Source organism: Macrobrachium nipponense, chromosome 8, assembly GCF_015104395.2.
Source record: "Macrobrachium nipponense isolate FS-2020 chromosome 8, ASM1510439v2, whole genome shotgun sequence".
Classification (NCBI taxonomy): domain Eukaryota; kingdom Metazoa; phylum Arthropoda; class Malacostraca; order Decapoda; family Palaemonidae; genus Macrobrachium; species Macrobrachium nipponense.
Genome location: NC_087203.1, coordinates 66,365,707 through 66,380,493, shown reverse-complemented (window position 1 = coordinate 66,380,493; position 14,787 = coordinate 66,365,707). Strand labels below are relative to the sequence as shown.

Below are 14,787 nucleotides of genomic sequence, written 5' to 3'. Positions count from 1 at the left end.
GGAGGGAAGAGGTAAATATTCTTCCATTCGTTCCAATCGAGGATCATTGCATCCGTAGCGTATCGTGGCGAAGAGGTCTACTTGGAGTCCGGGGACTTGTAGACTGATCCAATTGAATGAACTCCTGTCCAGTGTCCACTCCGATTCCAACGGAGCGGAGCGCGATAGAGCGTCTGCTACTACGTTCTTGACTCCTGCCAGGTGAGTGGCTGACACGTGCCATTTGTTTTTGCTTGCCAGAGAAAAGATGGCTATCATGACATGGTTCAAGTGGCTTGACTTGGATCCGCCCCTGTTGATGCAGTGTACTACTACTGCACTGTCCAGAACTAATTTGAAATGAGAGTTCTTGGGCGGACGGAGCCGTTTCAGTGTGAGGAATACTGCCATGGCCTCCAGTACATTGATATGTAGCTGGCGGAATGTTAACGACCAAGTTCCTTGAACTTTTTCGTACTGGAGTATCCTCCCCACCCTGTTAGTGAGGCGTCTGTGTGGATCACTAATGATGGAGGGGGAAACTGTAGAGGAATTGCTTTTGAAAGGTTCTTTGTCTCCGTCCAGGGACGGAGACGTTTCCGTAAGATCGCTGGGATAGAGGCTAGTTTGTCCCGTGATCTGCAATTCGCTCTTGAGCGCCATACTCTGTTTATATCTTTGAGTTTGGCTCTGAGCAGAACGTCTGTGACTGATGCAAACTGGAGTGACCCCAGGATCCTCTCCTGGCACCTTCCTGGATGTTTGTTGTCGTTTGAGAAATTGTTTGTAGCTTCCTTGCAATCTCTTTCCTTTTCAACGACGGAATTGATAGAGTGTGCGATTGTAAGTCCCACTGAAGGCCTAACCACTGGAATCGAGATTCCGGTGTTAGTCTGGACTTGGTTTTGTTTATTTGAAAACCTAAATGTTCCAGGAATTTGATAACTCTGACCGTTGCTTCTTTGCATTCTTTGGAGTTCTTTGCCCAAATAAGCCAATCGTCCAGATAAGCCACTAACATTATTCCCTGTTTCCTTAGCTCTTGCACTACTGCTTCCGCCAATTTGGTGAAGATCCTGGGGGCTATGTTGGAGCCCGAATGGCATTACCTTGAAGGAGTAGGATCTGTTGCCTAGTTTGAAGCCTAGGAATGGACTGAAGTGTCTGGCTATGGGAACATGATAGTAGGCATCTGTAAGATCTATAGAGGTTGTGACGGCCCCACGGGGAAGTAAGGTCCGTACCTGCGAAACGGTCAGCATCCTGAACTTGTCGCAATGAATGAATAAGTTCAGATGGGACAAGTCTAAGATGATTCTTCGGTTTACCGAGTCTTTCTTTGGCACGCTGAACAAGCGTCCTTGAAATTTTAAATTGTTGACTCTTGAGACTACTCCTTTGAGAAGGAGGTCTTCGGTATACTCTACAAATTCCGTTGTTGGTGCTTGATAGAATCTGTTGGTTGGAGGAGGGCCCTCTAGCCAACTCCAACTTAGTCCTTTTGTTACTATACTTTGAACCCAAGGGCTGATCCCCCACCGCTGGCGGAAGAGGTACAGCCTCCCTCCTACCTTGGGACTCTCACTGCTGGTTTGCCGAGGGGCGGCCACATCTTGCTCCTCGGAAACCTCTTCCTCTGTTAGCAGCCCTGCCGGATCCTCTGAATCGAGAGGCACCTCTTGCTCTGCTGCCTCTCGCAAACCTATTGAAAGCCTGAAAGTTCTGGCTTTCATCGTTGGTATTGTAGGCTGGCGAGACAGCAAAGGAAGGGGAGGGTGAGATTGCTGGGACTGAGGGGTCAGAACAAGGTATTGTTGTTGACCCTTCGACGATGGTTGCCCTTGTGATGCTGGACTGCCTGAACCAACGCTTGTTGAGAAGGCTGGAAGAGAGAGAACTTCCTTGGTTTCTTCTTGTTCCTTGGGTTAGGACCAGAAGATTCCTGCCTCCGCTTTGCTACCAGTCCCCACCGACTTTGAGGCACTGGTTAACCTTAGAAGCCTCATGAAGGACTTCTGCTACTACTGGTGCTGGAAAGAGGTCCGTCCCCAAATTGAGGAAGCAATCAGTTTATTCGGTTCATGGCGGATAGTAGCTTCCACCAGAACGTGCTTCCTACAATTTCTCCTGGCTATGAGGAAGTCGTAAAGGTCACACTGCATGGTGTGCAGCAGACCTTTAGCCAAAACTTTAAAATAACGGCTCTTGTTGGTATACAAGAGCCGTCATCTCCGCCATAGTCATGGAGGAAAGGGATCTCGCGAGCCTAGTCCGGGCGTCGTACTCCATCTGGATGAGAGAGTCCGACAACCTGGGGAGTCTCTCACTAAAGAGAGAGGTGGCACAGTCCGCCTTTAGTTTTCCTACTGAGAAAGTAGGAACTGCCCCCTCGAAGTACATCTCGGAGCCTGGGACTAAGAGAGAGGTGGGTTCCGTCTCTCGTAGTTGAGGCAGGGGCTCGTCTTTCAGGGCGGCCTGAAAGGTTGCTTCCACTACCTTAAGGGTCAGTGGTAGCGGAGTCCCTTCCACCGGAGTAAAAATGGTGAAAGGACTCCTAAAGGCTGTGATGCGGGTGTTTTCACACCCCCATTCTTCCAGACTTCTCATTAGAGTCTGCTGTGCCTGTTCCCTCGGAAGGGATCACCGTTTCCTTGGAACCTTGTCCTCTCCTCATCATCGCTGCTTCCGTTAGTCGGACGTAGCCAATGAATGGTGGTTGAAGGTCTCTGGGGGTGGAACTCGAAGTCCTCACGCCTTCTAGTTCCTATGCCTCGATTGTCAACATTCCGTTGACAAACGGGGCATACGAAAGCAATCCTCCAAGGGTTGGCCGCCTTGAATTCCGGCAGTTGGCTGGAATCTGGCATTGGAAGAGGAGAAGGTGGCACAGATAGAGGGGAACCTGCCGCAATCGAGGTTTGGATCCCGGCGATGGCATTCTCCAGAATGTTAGCCGAAAAGGATTCGGGATCAAAAAGAGGGACTTGAGCCCGATCCTTACGTGATCTATGTTTGGGGGACCTCGACGCAGAGGAAGAGGCCTCCCTTGACCTAACTGATCCGGGGTGGTGAGCCGGAGTTACAGTGTCTGTCAGGATGACCGATTTCTTGGGGAGAGACTTTTTAAGTTTCTCCTCGGTCATCTTAGCCTTGGGGATCACTGAAGTAGCCTTAGGACGGACAGACCGCTGCTCTTCAGTGAAGCCCCGGAAAGAAGTGGAAGTAGAAGGATCAGTAGAAGGTGATGGAGAAAGGGAATTCAGGAAAGGGCCCTGAGAACCCACAGAAGCTGCCCCTACTACACCCTTACCTGTACCCATGGAGTCAATAGCCATGGGTTCGACGTCGAGGTTCATTGCCGCAACGTCCTCTGGGAAATCCCCCTCCTGTAGGGAGATCATGACTTGAAGGTCGGCCAGCAAAGGGGCGGCCGCTATCGGGTCCACCACTGATCCTTTCTTGGCTCCTGGGAATACTAGGTCCGCCATATCCTGGGTAAGAATGTAGGGGCGGCCCTTCGAATTCCGGCCAAAACCCCCTACCCAAGCTTTGAGAGTCGACAAAGCTTTCTTCTTTTCTTCATCAGAACCCTGTAAAAAGGGTCTAGAGTTAGGGAGAGGATAGGGGAGGAATGTCTGTTGTGTTGAGATTATATGAATATGTGTCTCATATGTGAAAGGTATAATATAACAACAAGTATTCCAGGTGACGAATGAATGAAGAAAGTGCTAAGAAACTTACTACTAGTGAGGCATCTCCTACTAGCAAGTAGCAGGTTTGGCAAGCTTCATGATGCCAAACGATAAAATCCTCCACTTTCACTGCACATCCTGCATGAGAACGGCATACTATATGGCCGAACCCGAGTCCGTCCGAGGGATGTCACTTGCACCCAATCTCCTGGCACAACATCTGTAAGTCAAAGGATACATGAGTACCAATGACAACCTCCGGTGGAATAATATGCAAACTATCCGTGGGTGCCGGAGTAGGACCGACGGATAGAGATCTACGTATGAATATTACGTAGAAAAGTTACGAGGGGGGAAGAAAGTCTCTGCCTCCGCCTAAGCTCACTTGTCATATGACTAAAAATAGACTCCGTAGGGCCCGGAGTTCTCCGTATGGCCCGGAGTTAATTAATATTGCGTGAGCAATGTCAAACTTCTAACGAAGCAAGGGATAGTACGAGAGGCGGAAATAAAAAACCCCCCGGAGTAACGCAAAAGATTCTAAACATTAAATAACACAAAATAAAACAAAATAAAAACCCATTATATCAGTAAGTGCTCGTGTGAACTATCCTAAGTGGATAGGAAACCCAGTGGTTCCCTCCCCCCCTCTCTATGTTCGGTAGCGGCGGATAGACACCTGCCGGACTGAACTGAGGGGGAAAGGGTAGGGAGAAGAAACGTGGGGTAGGGGAGCCCTCCCCCTGAGCGACCAGTTAAGGACGGAGAAGAAGGGGGGAGGAGGTCCCGAGCCCCCTGAGGCACGTGACGAGTGAGAATACCAGTAGGGGAGGGGAGATCCCCACCAGTCCCGTGAGTCACCCCCTCTCATGCAGACTCGGACGCTAGCTGTGAGAAACGAGTCATCACCCATCGACGTGGATGGCAATGTATGGAGGGGGGGAATGGGGGAACGGGAGGGGGACCCCGTAACCGGGTGGCTCACCGTGATCAACCGGTGGTCTTCCCAGCCAGGTGAAAGACACGAGGTGGGGAAGAACCGTCGGAACAACATCAATATCACTGATATAAATAGGATTACTTATAATAATCAATCAAATAATATTAAAGCGATATCTTAAAGCTAGACTAACACGGGGAACACGAAGCTAAGCAAACAGAAAATTAGGTTAATCGCCGATCCGAAGAAAGGGGTATGTTAGCCTAATTTAACCTCTAGTTCAAGAAAACGGGGGGCAGGCTAATCACCAATCGACAATTGGGGTATGAAAGCCTAACTTAACGGTAAAATAAATGATAACAGGGAAGCTAATCGCCATACCGAAGCATGGTGTATGTTAGCCAACCTAGTACCTATAATATTATTAATGGTAATCAGGAACTAGAGAAGGAAAGAGAGAACATCAGAATAATTAAGATGATATGACTCTCAATCATGACTGATAAAACTCCTAACAATGTAAGGCGTAGCTAGACTAAGGTCCGAAACGTGCGGTCGGAGCGTGCCCCGTGGAGGCCTAACTAAAAAACTAACTGCATAAAGATATAGAGACTATGTATAAGTAACCATATCTAAAGTACTGAGAAAAAGGGAAATCTCTAACGGTATGGAAGACCGAAAGAGATAACCCGTACCGCCATGCGGTCGAGGGGCATACCGGCCGATAAGGCTCCGAATATGTATAAAACACGAAGATCATCATAAAATGAGATCAGTAACCCCAAACAGTACTTAACTTAGAAGCAGAAGCTGAAGACATCTTGAAAATAAAAGATAATCCAAAATAGAGCGAAACACAGCACCGAAAAAATTTTAACGTTTGGTGTAACGCGCGCTATCAAAAGGCGTCGGAGGCGCTCACGGTAGTAGTAGACCGGGAGCTGTAGCACGGCTCCTCCGTAGTTCGGGGTTTTGTCGAAGGAAGAAGCTAAATGGCAAGGGACCTCTGGTAGTGATTCCACTCGCTCCTTACTATACCGACACTTCTATAAGAAGTGAGCGAGCCATTTATCTTGGCATTATATTGTTTCTTTTTTCTCTAGGATGAATAGCAATATTTATTCTTCAGAAATAGTATCAAAGGAACCATTTCACAGGCCGACACAGGTCAAGCCCAGAAATGCAACTTACTTTATTTATAAATACTTCTGCCTCTTCCAAAACAATTGGTGGCCTCCACGTTGTTTGTTTCTTTAGCCGCAGGTACAACCGTAAATTTAGTGGCATACTTTCTTAACACTTTCCCCTCCATTGAGTGAAGGATGAATAAAGATTTATCTTATTCTTATTTATGGAAGTCACTGCTGAAAACTAGCAAATTTTTAACAAGTGGACAACTGTAACACAACCCTTATGTTAGAACTTGCTGTTGTTTCTGTCACTGTCTTGCATGCATTAGTAAGTGGTTGTTAATTATAAGAAATAATGATGAATTCTTAGACAATTCACAATGTTGGTACACGATTTAATGTACGAAGATTTGCTCCTAAGCCTACCTATCAGTTAAAAGCTAACTCGGCTTTAATAGGCATTATCAATTGTATCTACTGAAACCAAGACAGTCATAGAAAGCCTAGAATAGTGTAATCTACTGAAAATACATCTCACACTATATATGATGTACAGATGAAATCATGTTTTGGACAAAATTTTAATGATCGCATGATACGCGAGATTGGAAGATATACTAAGAGTATACAATGGGTCTTTGGTTTTATGTCTGAGATCTGTTCCTATGTCCACATTTTAACCTGATTTTGTCTGTAAGTTGGAATGTAAGCATAAGTAATGAAGTGAATCAGTAAAAATAAAAAATTAATACAAAGGAAAACAATTCCTGAGCACATACATATTTTACAAGGGTAAATATTATCCTTACATTTACTCCTGTCATAAATTAGCTTACTGTATGTGCAAATTATGGTTCTTTTGTATGCTGCATATCTTTAAGTTTCACAATGCTTTCTTTGGAAATTTGTGCTTGTGCATTTACAGAGCAAGCTCTAGTTCCGAAACCTAAAAAAATCCCAAAACGGAAACATGGCACCGCCCTCATAGACGCTCAATAACTAATGGCAGCTGATTCGAAAACATCCCCGACCACGGAATCTCAAGTCTTCCCGCTCAGACTGTATGAAATCTCTAAATTGCACTTTCATTATATTGAAACTTAGAAAGGAAGACAAGACAAGAAATATGAGGATATTCAATCCAAGAATGTAAATAAGTGATATTTGCTATTGGAAATGCCCTGGGGACAAAACACAATTTGTATTTTAACAAGAAACCAGAGAATATTATCTGGAGACAACTTTTCAGTATGAAACTTAAATTATGTACTTAACTTTATTCAGTATTATATCACTGCAACACCTTGATGATAAAGCACTGCACAATGAAAACTCTTCGAAAAAGAAAAAAATATGTTTATTTATAGAAAGACCCACGAGTAATGGGTCTGGGGGCTCAGCCTACCTACATCTGCATAATGAAGGATGAACCACTGCCTTTCTGGGTAGCCTGTGCAAGCAAGATGAGCCTTTTTTGCCTTGAGTGCCTTTATAATCCATTACTGTACCAACAGTGGCACTTTTTTAGTCTAAACTGGCTAGTCTAAACTGGCTTTAAGAGAAAATTCTAAATACTAGTTGGTCTGTCTTATGAAGCCCCAGTTGGACTATATTGGCTCTTTGGAGGATGAGCAGCAGCTACACTATCAAAAACTAAACACAGTTGAAATCCACCTGATGTCATAATACAGGCAGTCCCTGGTTATCAGCGGACTCGGTTATAAGCAATCCGGTTTTATGGGGCTTGTCTAGCACCATAAAATCGGCAATTTATGGTGCCATAATGGGACAAGTTCCAGTTATCAGTGCCATAAGGGTTCTTATGGCTCACCATAAGGATGCTTATGGTGCTGATAACCGGTTACCAGTCCCATAAGCACCAGTAAGTTGCCATAAATCACAGAGTTTCGGTTAATGGTGGTTTTTGCTTATCGGCACACCCCTGGGAACGGAATCCCCGACGATAACTGGGGACTGCCTATGGTGTAGTTCACTATGACAGCAAATTTTAAATGAAAAATTGTATAATTTATCAAATAAACCTTAAAGTAAACAGGTAACATTAAAATTCCAATATTCTGAAATTCCAAGAGTGCAGTTTCAACCATGCAAGGACATGTTCTATTGGTAATTTGTTCTTCACAATGGAAATAAGAATTAGCACTTACTCTGCAACAAAGTCAAGCAATAAGAAACACTTCGAGAGTTCTAAAGCTGTCAGAATTTCATTTAAAGCCTGATGATATTCACGATCCTTGCTGCTGCCTGGAGTGAATTCTGCTGATCGCAAAGGGAAATGATTCACACTCATCACATTCAAAGATTCACTGAAATGACATACATAAAATTATTCCTAGGGAGAATAAATCCCTTGTAATTCTACTAATCTAGCAACCATGCTCTGCACTAACAATAAAACTTAATTAATTCATTACTAAATATAAGAACAAGAAGAGTGGACTCTAAGTAATTATGAAATTCTTTATTTAAAAAAAAAATGTCTAACCTGACCATTAATTCATTTCCAGACTCCTAGATGACAGGCCTGAAAAGTTAAATAATTCCAGAAGCAAGATAGAGACAGACTTAAGTTATTCATCCAGAAAATGACTTGTCATTCCATTTCTACCTTGGTCTGAAAGAGTTACCACTTCATAGCAGGTCACAGATACACCAAGTGAAACAGGTACCAAAAATTTATAGCTGTACAATAGGTGCTGTAGTTCACTTACCACACGCTACTAGTAATGGTTTCTGATAGAGTTAGGAAGAAAGGCAAGAGTTTTAGGGCCTTTACTTTCAATTTCAGCTCAAATCTCTGGTTCAAAATTCCTCTAAAAAATATAACAATCTCTGATCTTGGATCTGAAGTATTTGCTTTGATAGTTCCTTCTCTGTCGATCAAAAACAATGAAGCAAGCACATTCAAAAGAGACTCCTGATTCACAGCTTGCTCTCCTGCTTTCAATATAAATGTTGGCCAGTTATTTAAAAATGACTTGAGAACACAAACACCATGCCTGAAAGACATACAGAATTTAATTAAACATTTATATAATAATCCCTCCCATATGTACTAATAACCATTTATTCATGTCAATATAATTCTAACAGTTAATATTCTTTATGGTCAAAGTAGCAAAATAAAATAATCAAATCATGGATGCAAGTACTTTACATATTTTCATATACTGACTGCTAATTAACAACAAAATGGAAAACAAGAACTGTTAACAAGTGGAAAGTACACAAAATTTAGTAACAATATAATTAAAAAGGAAAAAATATTATCTGAAACATTTAGCTCACATAGTTAACTAAAGACCATGAAAGGACACAATTAGAAAAATTTATTCATATAATTTCAAAATAACAAATTTTAATATTTCATACAAACCTGAGGTCTTGACAGTAGGATAAATCTTCTGGTGCCAGCTGGAAACTTCTCAAAAACTATCAAAAATTGTAAATGCAAGGAATCTGAGGCATCTGGCATCTGATACGTAGCTGAGGTGGAAGCAAGTCAAAGACCAAGCTTGAACCTAGTGACACATCCAACCCAGGATGAAACATAAGATAGGGTGGCTAGAGGTGGGTAGTCAATGTTAAGACCTCAGGTTTGCTAGCTATGAAAAATACAAATTAATAAAAAAAATTTGTCATTTGTTCATATGCAGAACAAACCTTCGGTCTAAACAGTAGGATAGACTCACTTGCAGGGAGGTGTGAGAATCCTGAACCGACAAGAGGTTTGGCACACCTGATCATTCTTCTTAGAAATGGGAATTCTAAAGAAGAGAACCTAAGTTTTTTAGATGTTAGAAAAGTGGGTATTCAACACCCCGTCCACTGGATTTAAATACAAAAACATGACCAGATTCATTACATATGTTCAAGCAACAAACCATGTTAGCCACAAGAAACAGGTTTGTCACCACCCTTCACTCCCCTTGCTGAAGAGAGGAGTTGATGCTACTGAGAAGCAGATTTGTATGTTGTATGTAACAAAAAAGTGCTGTAACAGTATGGTTACAACACTCACCTGCATCAAACCAGTTCCAGCGTATGATGTGTATATTCTTCAAACCACCCACAGGTATTGAAGGAAGGAGAAAGGGCAAAAAAAAAAAAACAATCATCTCATCATCTTAAGCAAGATAAAAACTGTCCCGCCAGGGGCATTGGATGACAATGCAGTGTTCTCATGGGTCATTGCAGAACGTCTTGAAGGTTGCTGATGATAAACTCCACACTGTCAGGAATGGAAAAGGAGGCAAATCTGTCATTGTGAACTGAGGAAATCTGGGTTTTAGCCATGAATTCTAGGACTAATTCGAAAGCTACTGACCCCAACCCCTTGTGAGTTTACATCATAATCTTAACCATGGAGCTCTCCAACTCTTCCAATAAAGCCAAGGTCAGAAGTAAAACCGTTTCCAAAGTCAGTTTCCTGTAAGACAATTGATGCATGGGATCAAATAGAGCTCAAGTGACACTACTCAGTACCAGAGTAAGGTTCCACGTAGGAGGTCTGAGTTCTCTAGGTGAACAAGATTGCTCAAAGCTCTTGAACCACACAGAGAAATCCCAGGGTGAAGTGATGCCAAATCTTTCAAATGAAAAACTAATCATAAGGCAACCCTGTAGCCATTGCCAGTCTAAACAGAAAAAAATTTCCTGTTCTGAAAAAGATCCAGAAGATCTTTATCTACTAAACAGAAATTCCGAGTACAGAAAAGCCCTTCAATGTCACCAATATCATCAGATGACTTATCTTGTATAAAGCTGACAAAGCTCCTCTGAGGTAGTCGAACATAAGTCGCTACTCTGTAAGAAAGATATCTTGCTCAAAAGAGATACTGTTACGGACCGAGATCTGCTCCAGTTCTTTATTATAATAAACAAAAAGGAATCAACACCAACAATTGAAACTCGGGATACGAATATAGAAAGAAACTCAACCAAAACAGAATTTTATTTACAAGCTTATTAACAAAGATAAATGCAGAATGGTTTCTCCTATTTACATAACAAAATGTTTTGCAGCTATTGAAATCAGTGCTTGAAGCGAGGGCTTCACAAAAGGGGACAGTAGAAACTTCAGATGGCTTCTTAACTTTGTACTGCAAGAAGAAATGTCTTAGTCTTGAAACGTGAAGGGCGGGTTACTCCTCAAAACCACTTGTAGGACGTTTCTTTTCTGAAAGGGTTGCTCACCGTCGGGATCTCTCTCTCCGACTACGGACGACTTTGTTTCCGTTCCCACTCTCTATCGTGTGTCCTCTTCCTCTCTTATCCTTCGTCTCTACCTTCTTCTCTTATCTCTGATGACCTGATGCTCTCTACTGCCTTAGTCATACATATATATACGTCGATCTCAGGGCGGGGCTGAAATGGCAGAGCATAACCAGCGAACCTCAGCGTGCTCGACAGGAACTTTTTAGAAGGCTCTCGACGAAATGTCACATCATAATACGAGGCGTTTCTAACGATAGCCATGTGATGGAGTTCCACGACACGCCTGAGTATTCTCGAACAATCGTGAGAACAGACGCTTTCAACATGTGCGGGAATGCCTCCTTGCTGCAGACCTACTCAAAGAAGACACATTTTCCTTTCCTTTAATATATGTTTCTTCATTATAGAGTGATTACCATGACACATTCCCCCAAAAGAAGAAAAAATGAAATCAACTGATTTTTTTTAAGAGAAACAAGAATCAAACAACAGGGGAACATTCTGCATAAAGCTTTAACTCAGTTAAACAAGGATACTTCTCAATTCATTCACCCAATCGTGCAAAAACAGAAAATGGTCATCAAGCTACTCATTCCGAAAAATCTCTAGAGAGGCTACCAGCTATAACATTATCCTTTCCCCCTAATTTTTCCTTTTCTAAACTCAGATTAAACTTAAAAATTCTTAAGCACCTCAGAATTTTTTCAAAACTAACTTCTTTCTGTGACACCTGTTACTACTGGCACGGGCGGTGGCCACAGCACGGGGCGTTCGTTATACTTCTTGAGCAAGTTTACATGTAGCCACTTTGCTCTATGCTTGCCCATATCTATTAAATAATTTAGATTTCCCTTCTTTTCTAAAATCAAAAGAGGACCTTCGAACTTATAAGATAAAGAGGGACCTTCTTTCTGGACTAATACCAAAACTTTATCTCCCACACAGAAACTTCTCTCTTTCGCTCGAAGATCATGTTTCCCTCTAGTTTCCCCTTGACTTTTACTCTCGCTCACCTTTGCTAGTTGCCAAGCATCTCTTTAATTGTTTTTATAATATTCTAGATTAGTTATTAGTTATGTAGTCCTCTCTACTTTCTTTAAACATTAAATTACATTTTAACATTTCCAAAGGACCTTTAGCAGTGTGGCCGAAAACCAGCTTGAAAGGATTAAATTCTGTGGTGTCATTTGGTGCCAACCGTAAAGCTAACAAAACAAAAGGTAACTTTTCTTCCCAGTCATGTTCATAGTTATTACACAGTTTTCTTAAACAACTTTTTAACGTTTGGTGAAACTGCTCCACAATGCCTTGTGATTCGGGGTGATAAGGCGTGGAAGTTACGAGTTTAATACCTAACTCTTTCATTCTATCACTGAAATATTTGGATACAAAATTACTGCCATTATCACTCTGTATAGTACGAGGCAGACCAAATTTAGAAAAATATTCTAACAAGCGTTTAACTACGGTCCTTGCGTTACAACTTCTTATGGGTATCGCCTCTGGATAGCGAGTTAGTCTATCAATGATTGTTAACAGATATATACTCCCTCCCTCACTTTTAGGCAACAGTCCGACCATATCGATAACTACATTCTCAAAAGGTTCGCCTACTGAAGGAATATTACACAACAGAGCTCTAGGAATTACTCGATTCGGTTTTCTGACAATTTGGCATTCATGACAGCTTAAAACATACCTCTTCACATCACTTCTTATTTTAGGCCAAAAGTACGCCCAACTAATACACCTGAAAGTTTTATTTACTCCCAAAAGTCCTTGCTCATCATGCGCTAACTTCAAAACTAGTTCACAAAGCTTCCTAGGAACCACTAATTGTTCAGTGATCTCTTCTTTGCTACCTGACTTACGATGAACATAACAACACAAAACTTCATATTTAAACAAAAACGTTTCCTTACACACATTATCGAGATCATCATCCAGGTCACATTAAAAAATTCAGGTTAGTGTCTCATCCTCACTCTGAAATTTGACTAGCTCATCCTTATTCAAAAGGTTAGTGCCTAATTCATCACAGTAACTATTACTTGATTCCACTACATCGACTACGGTATTCTTGACAGTTATATCTTCAGCTTGGCTATCACTGTCACCACCGATAGTCAGATCTCTCAGCCACAGTCATGCCAAGATCGACCTCGTCACCTCTATCACACTCATTCAAATCCATGAACAAACTATGAACGTAGTCTATGTCTGTACCTAAACCTGACTTAGTTACTACCCTTTCAGGCACTGGAATCTCTCTCACAACAGGATTCACATACTTGGATAAAGCTAAGTCATTACTGACAATAATGTCAATGCCATCAACAGGCAAACTGTCAATGACTGTTAGTTTCACTTCTGACACTTCCGGACTTTCCAAGTTTACTTTCAACAAAGGACAAAGAACAGAAGTGTTCGGAAATCCACCTAACATGACTTTTTCTTCCATGTTGATTCCTCCCCTGTTTGGCACACTCGCTCTTCTAATTAGAGAGACAGCACCTCCTGTGTCCCGAAGCAAAACTATTTCTCTCGAATCTCCTCCTCCAAGAGAGGAAACTACACCTTCTGACAGAAATTCTCCATAAAATTTCCTAGTTTCTCACATCACATGATCCCTACTTGAGGAAAGGTTAACTAGAGACACCGGTTTCTTAACGTCCTTCCTTTCTACTGCACAATTTCTCACTAAATGCCCTTCCTCATTACATTGGAAACAAGTTAATTCTGAGCTACTAAATGCCCCTTTATTCTTACAAACCTTAGATGTATGACCAGGTTTTCCGCATGCATAACAGTAATAGTCACTTTTACTCGCATTGCTATTACTAGAACTGAAAACTTTTACTGCTTTGTACCCTAACAGACGAAGAATCATTTCACTTCTTACTGACACTTAAATTATCAGTCAAACTATTTTCGTCTGCTAACCTAGTTGCTCCTACAAAAGATACTTCTCGCCTATCTTCTATATAAAGCTTAATCTCAGGGGATACGTTATCTCTGAAGTATCTAACAATAGTTATCTAACAATACTAAGTTCTTCACACCATCAAAATCATCAACTTTAGCGGAAGTTAACCAATCAAAATCATCAACTTTAGCGGAAGTTAACCAATCACAAAACAGCCTTTCTAACTTCTTACCATATTCTACATAAGGATTATTCTCATCCCTTCTCAAACTTCTAAATTCCTTATGGTATGCCTCTGGTACTGACCTGTACGCACTAATAACAGTTTCTTTCACGATATCATAATCTTCACATTCTTCCTTACACATGCAAATATACATAGTAAGCGCCCTACCATGCAAAACTGACCGTAAATATAGAGCCCACATTTCTTTAGGAGAACCTACTCTTTCCATTAATTTCTCAAAACACATGAAATATTTCGTTACATCTTCCTCATCAAACTTTGGTACTAATTTCAACACTGCACTCATACCTAAACCATCAGCTTCATTTTCGTTCTAACCTGTCTGACTGTTAAGAGTACTTTGCCTTAAATGAGCGATTTCCAACTCATGCTTAAGTTCTTTCTCTCTTTCTTCCTGTTGCATTATCATCATTTCTCTCTCTTGCTGCATTCTCATTACTTCTCTCTCTTGCTGCATTCTCATTACTTCTCTCTCTTGCTGCATTTTCATTACTTCTCTCTCAGCTGCTCTTTCATCTCTCTCATACTTTTCTCTTTCTTTCCTTTCAACATACTCACGGAGATCATTCACCTCTATACCTAAAAGCTTACCAGACTCAATAAACTCTTTCATCATCTCACTCATTCTGGTTCTT

At 41.7% G+C, this 14,787-nt stretch overlaps 1 protein-coding gene across 1 annotated transcript in view; it reads right to left on the bottom strand.

Moving 5' to 3' along the window:
• LOC135222815 (DNA-dependent protein kinase catalytic subunit-like) overlaps positions 1-14,787 on the bottom strand; it is a 763,170-nt gene that overhangs the window by 319,314 nt on the left and 429,069 nt on the right. Inside the window, exons 27-28 of the mRNA XM_064261121.1 lie at positions 8,474-8,761; positions 7,910-8,068 (exon numbers count right to left, since the gene is read on the bottom strand). Of these exons, the coding sequence (XP_064117191.1) occupies positions 7,910-8,068; positions 8,474-8,761 (447 nt within the window). The remainder of the gene's footprint in view (positions 1-7,909; positions 8,069-8,473; positions 8,762-14,787) is intronic.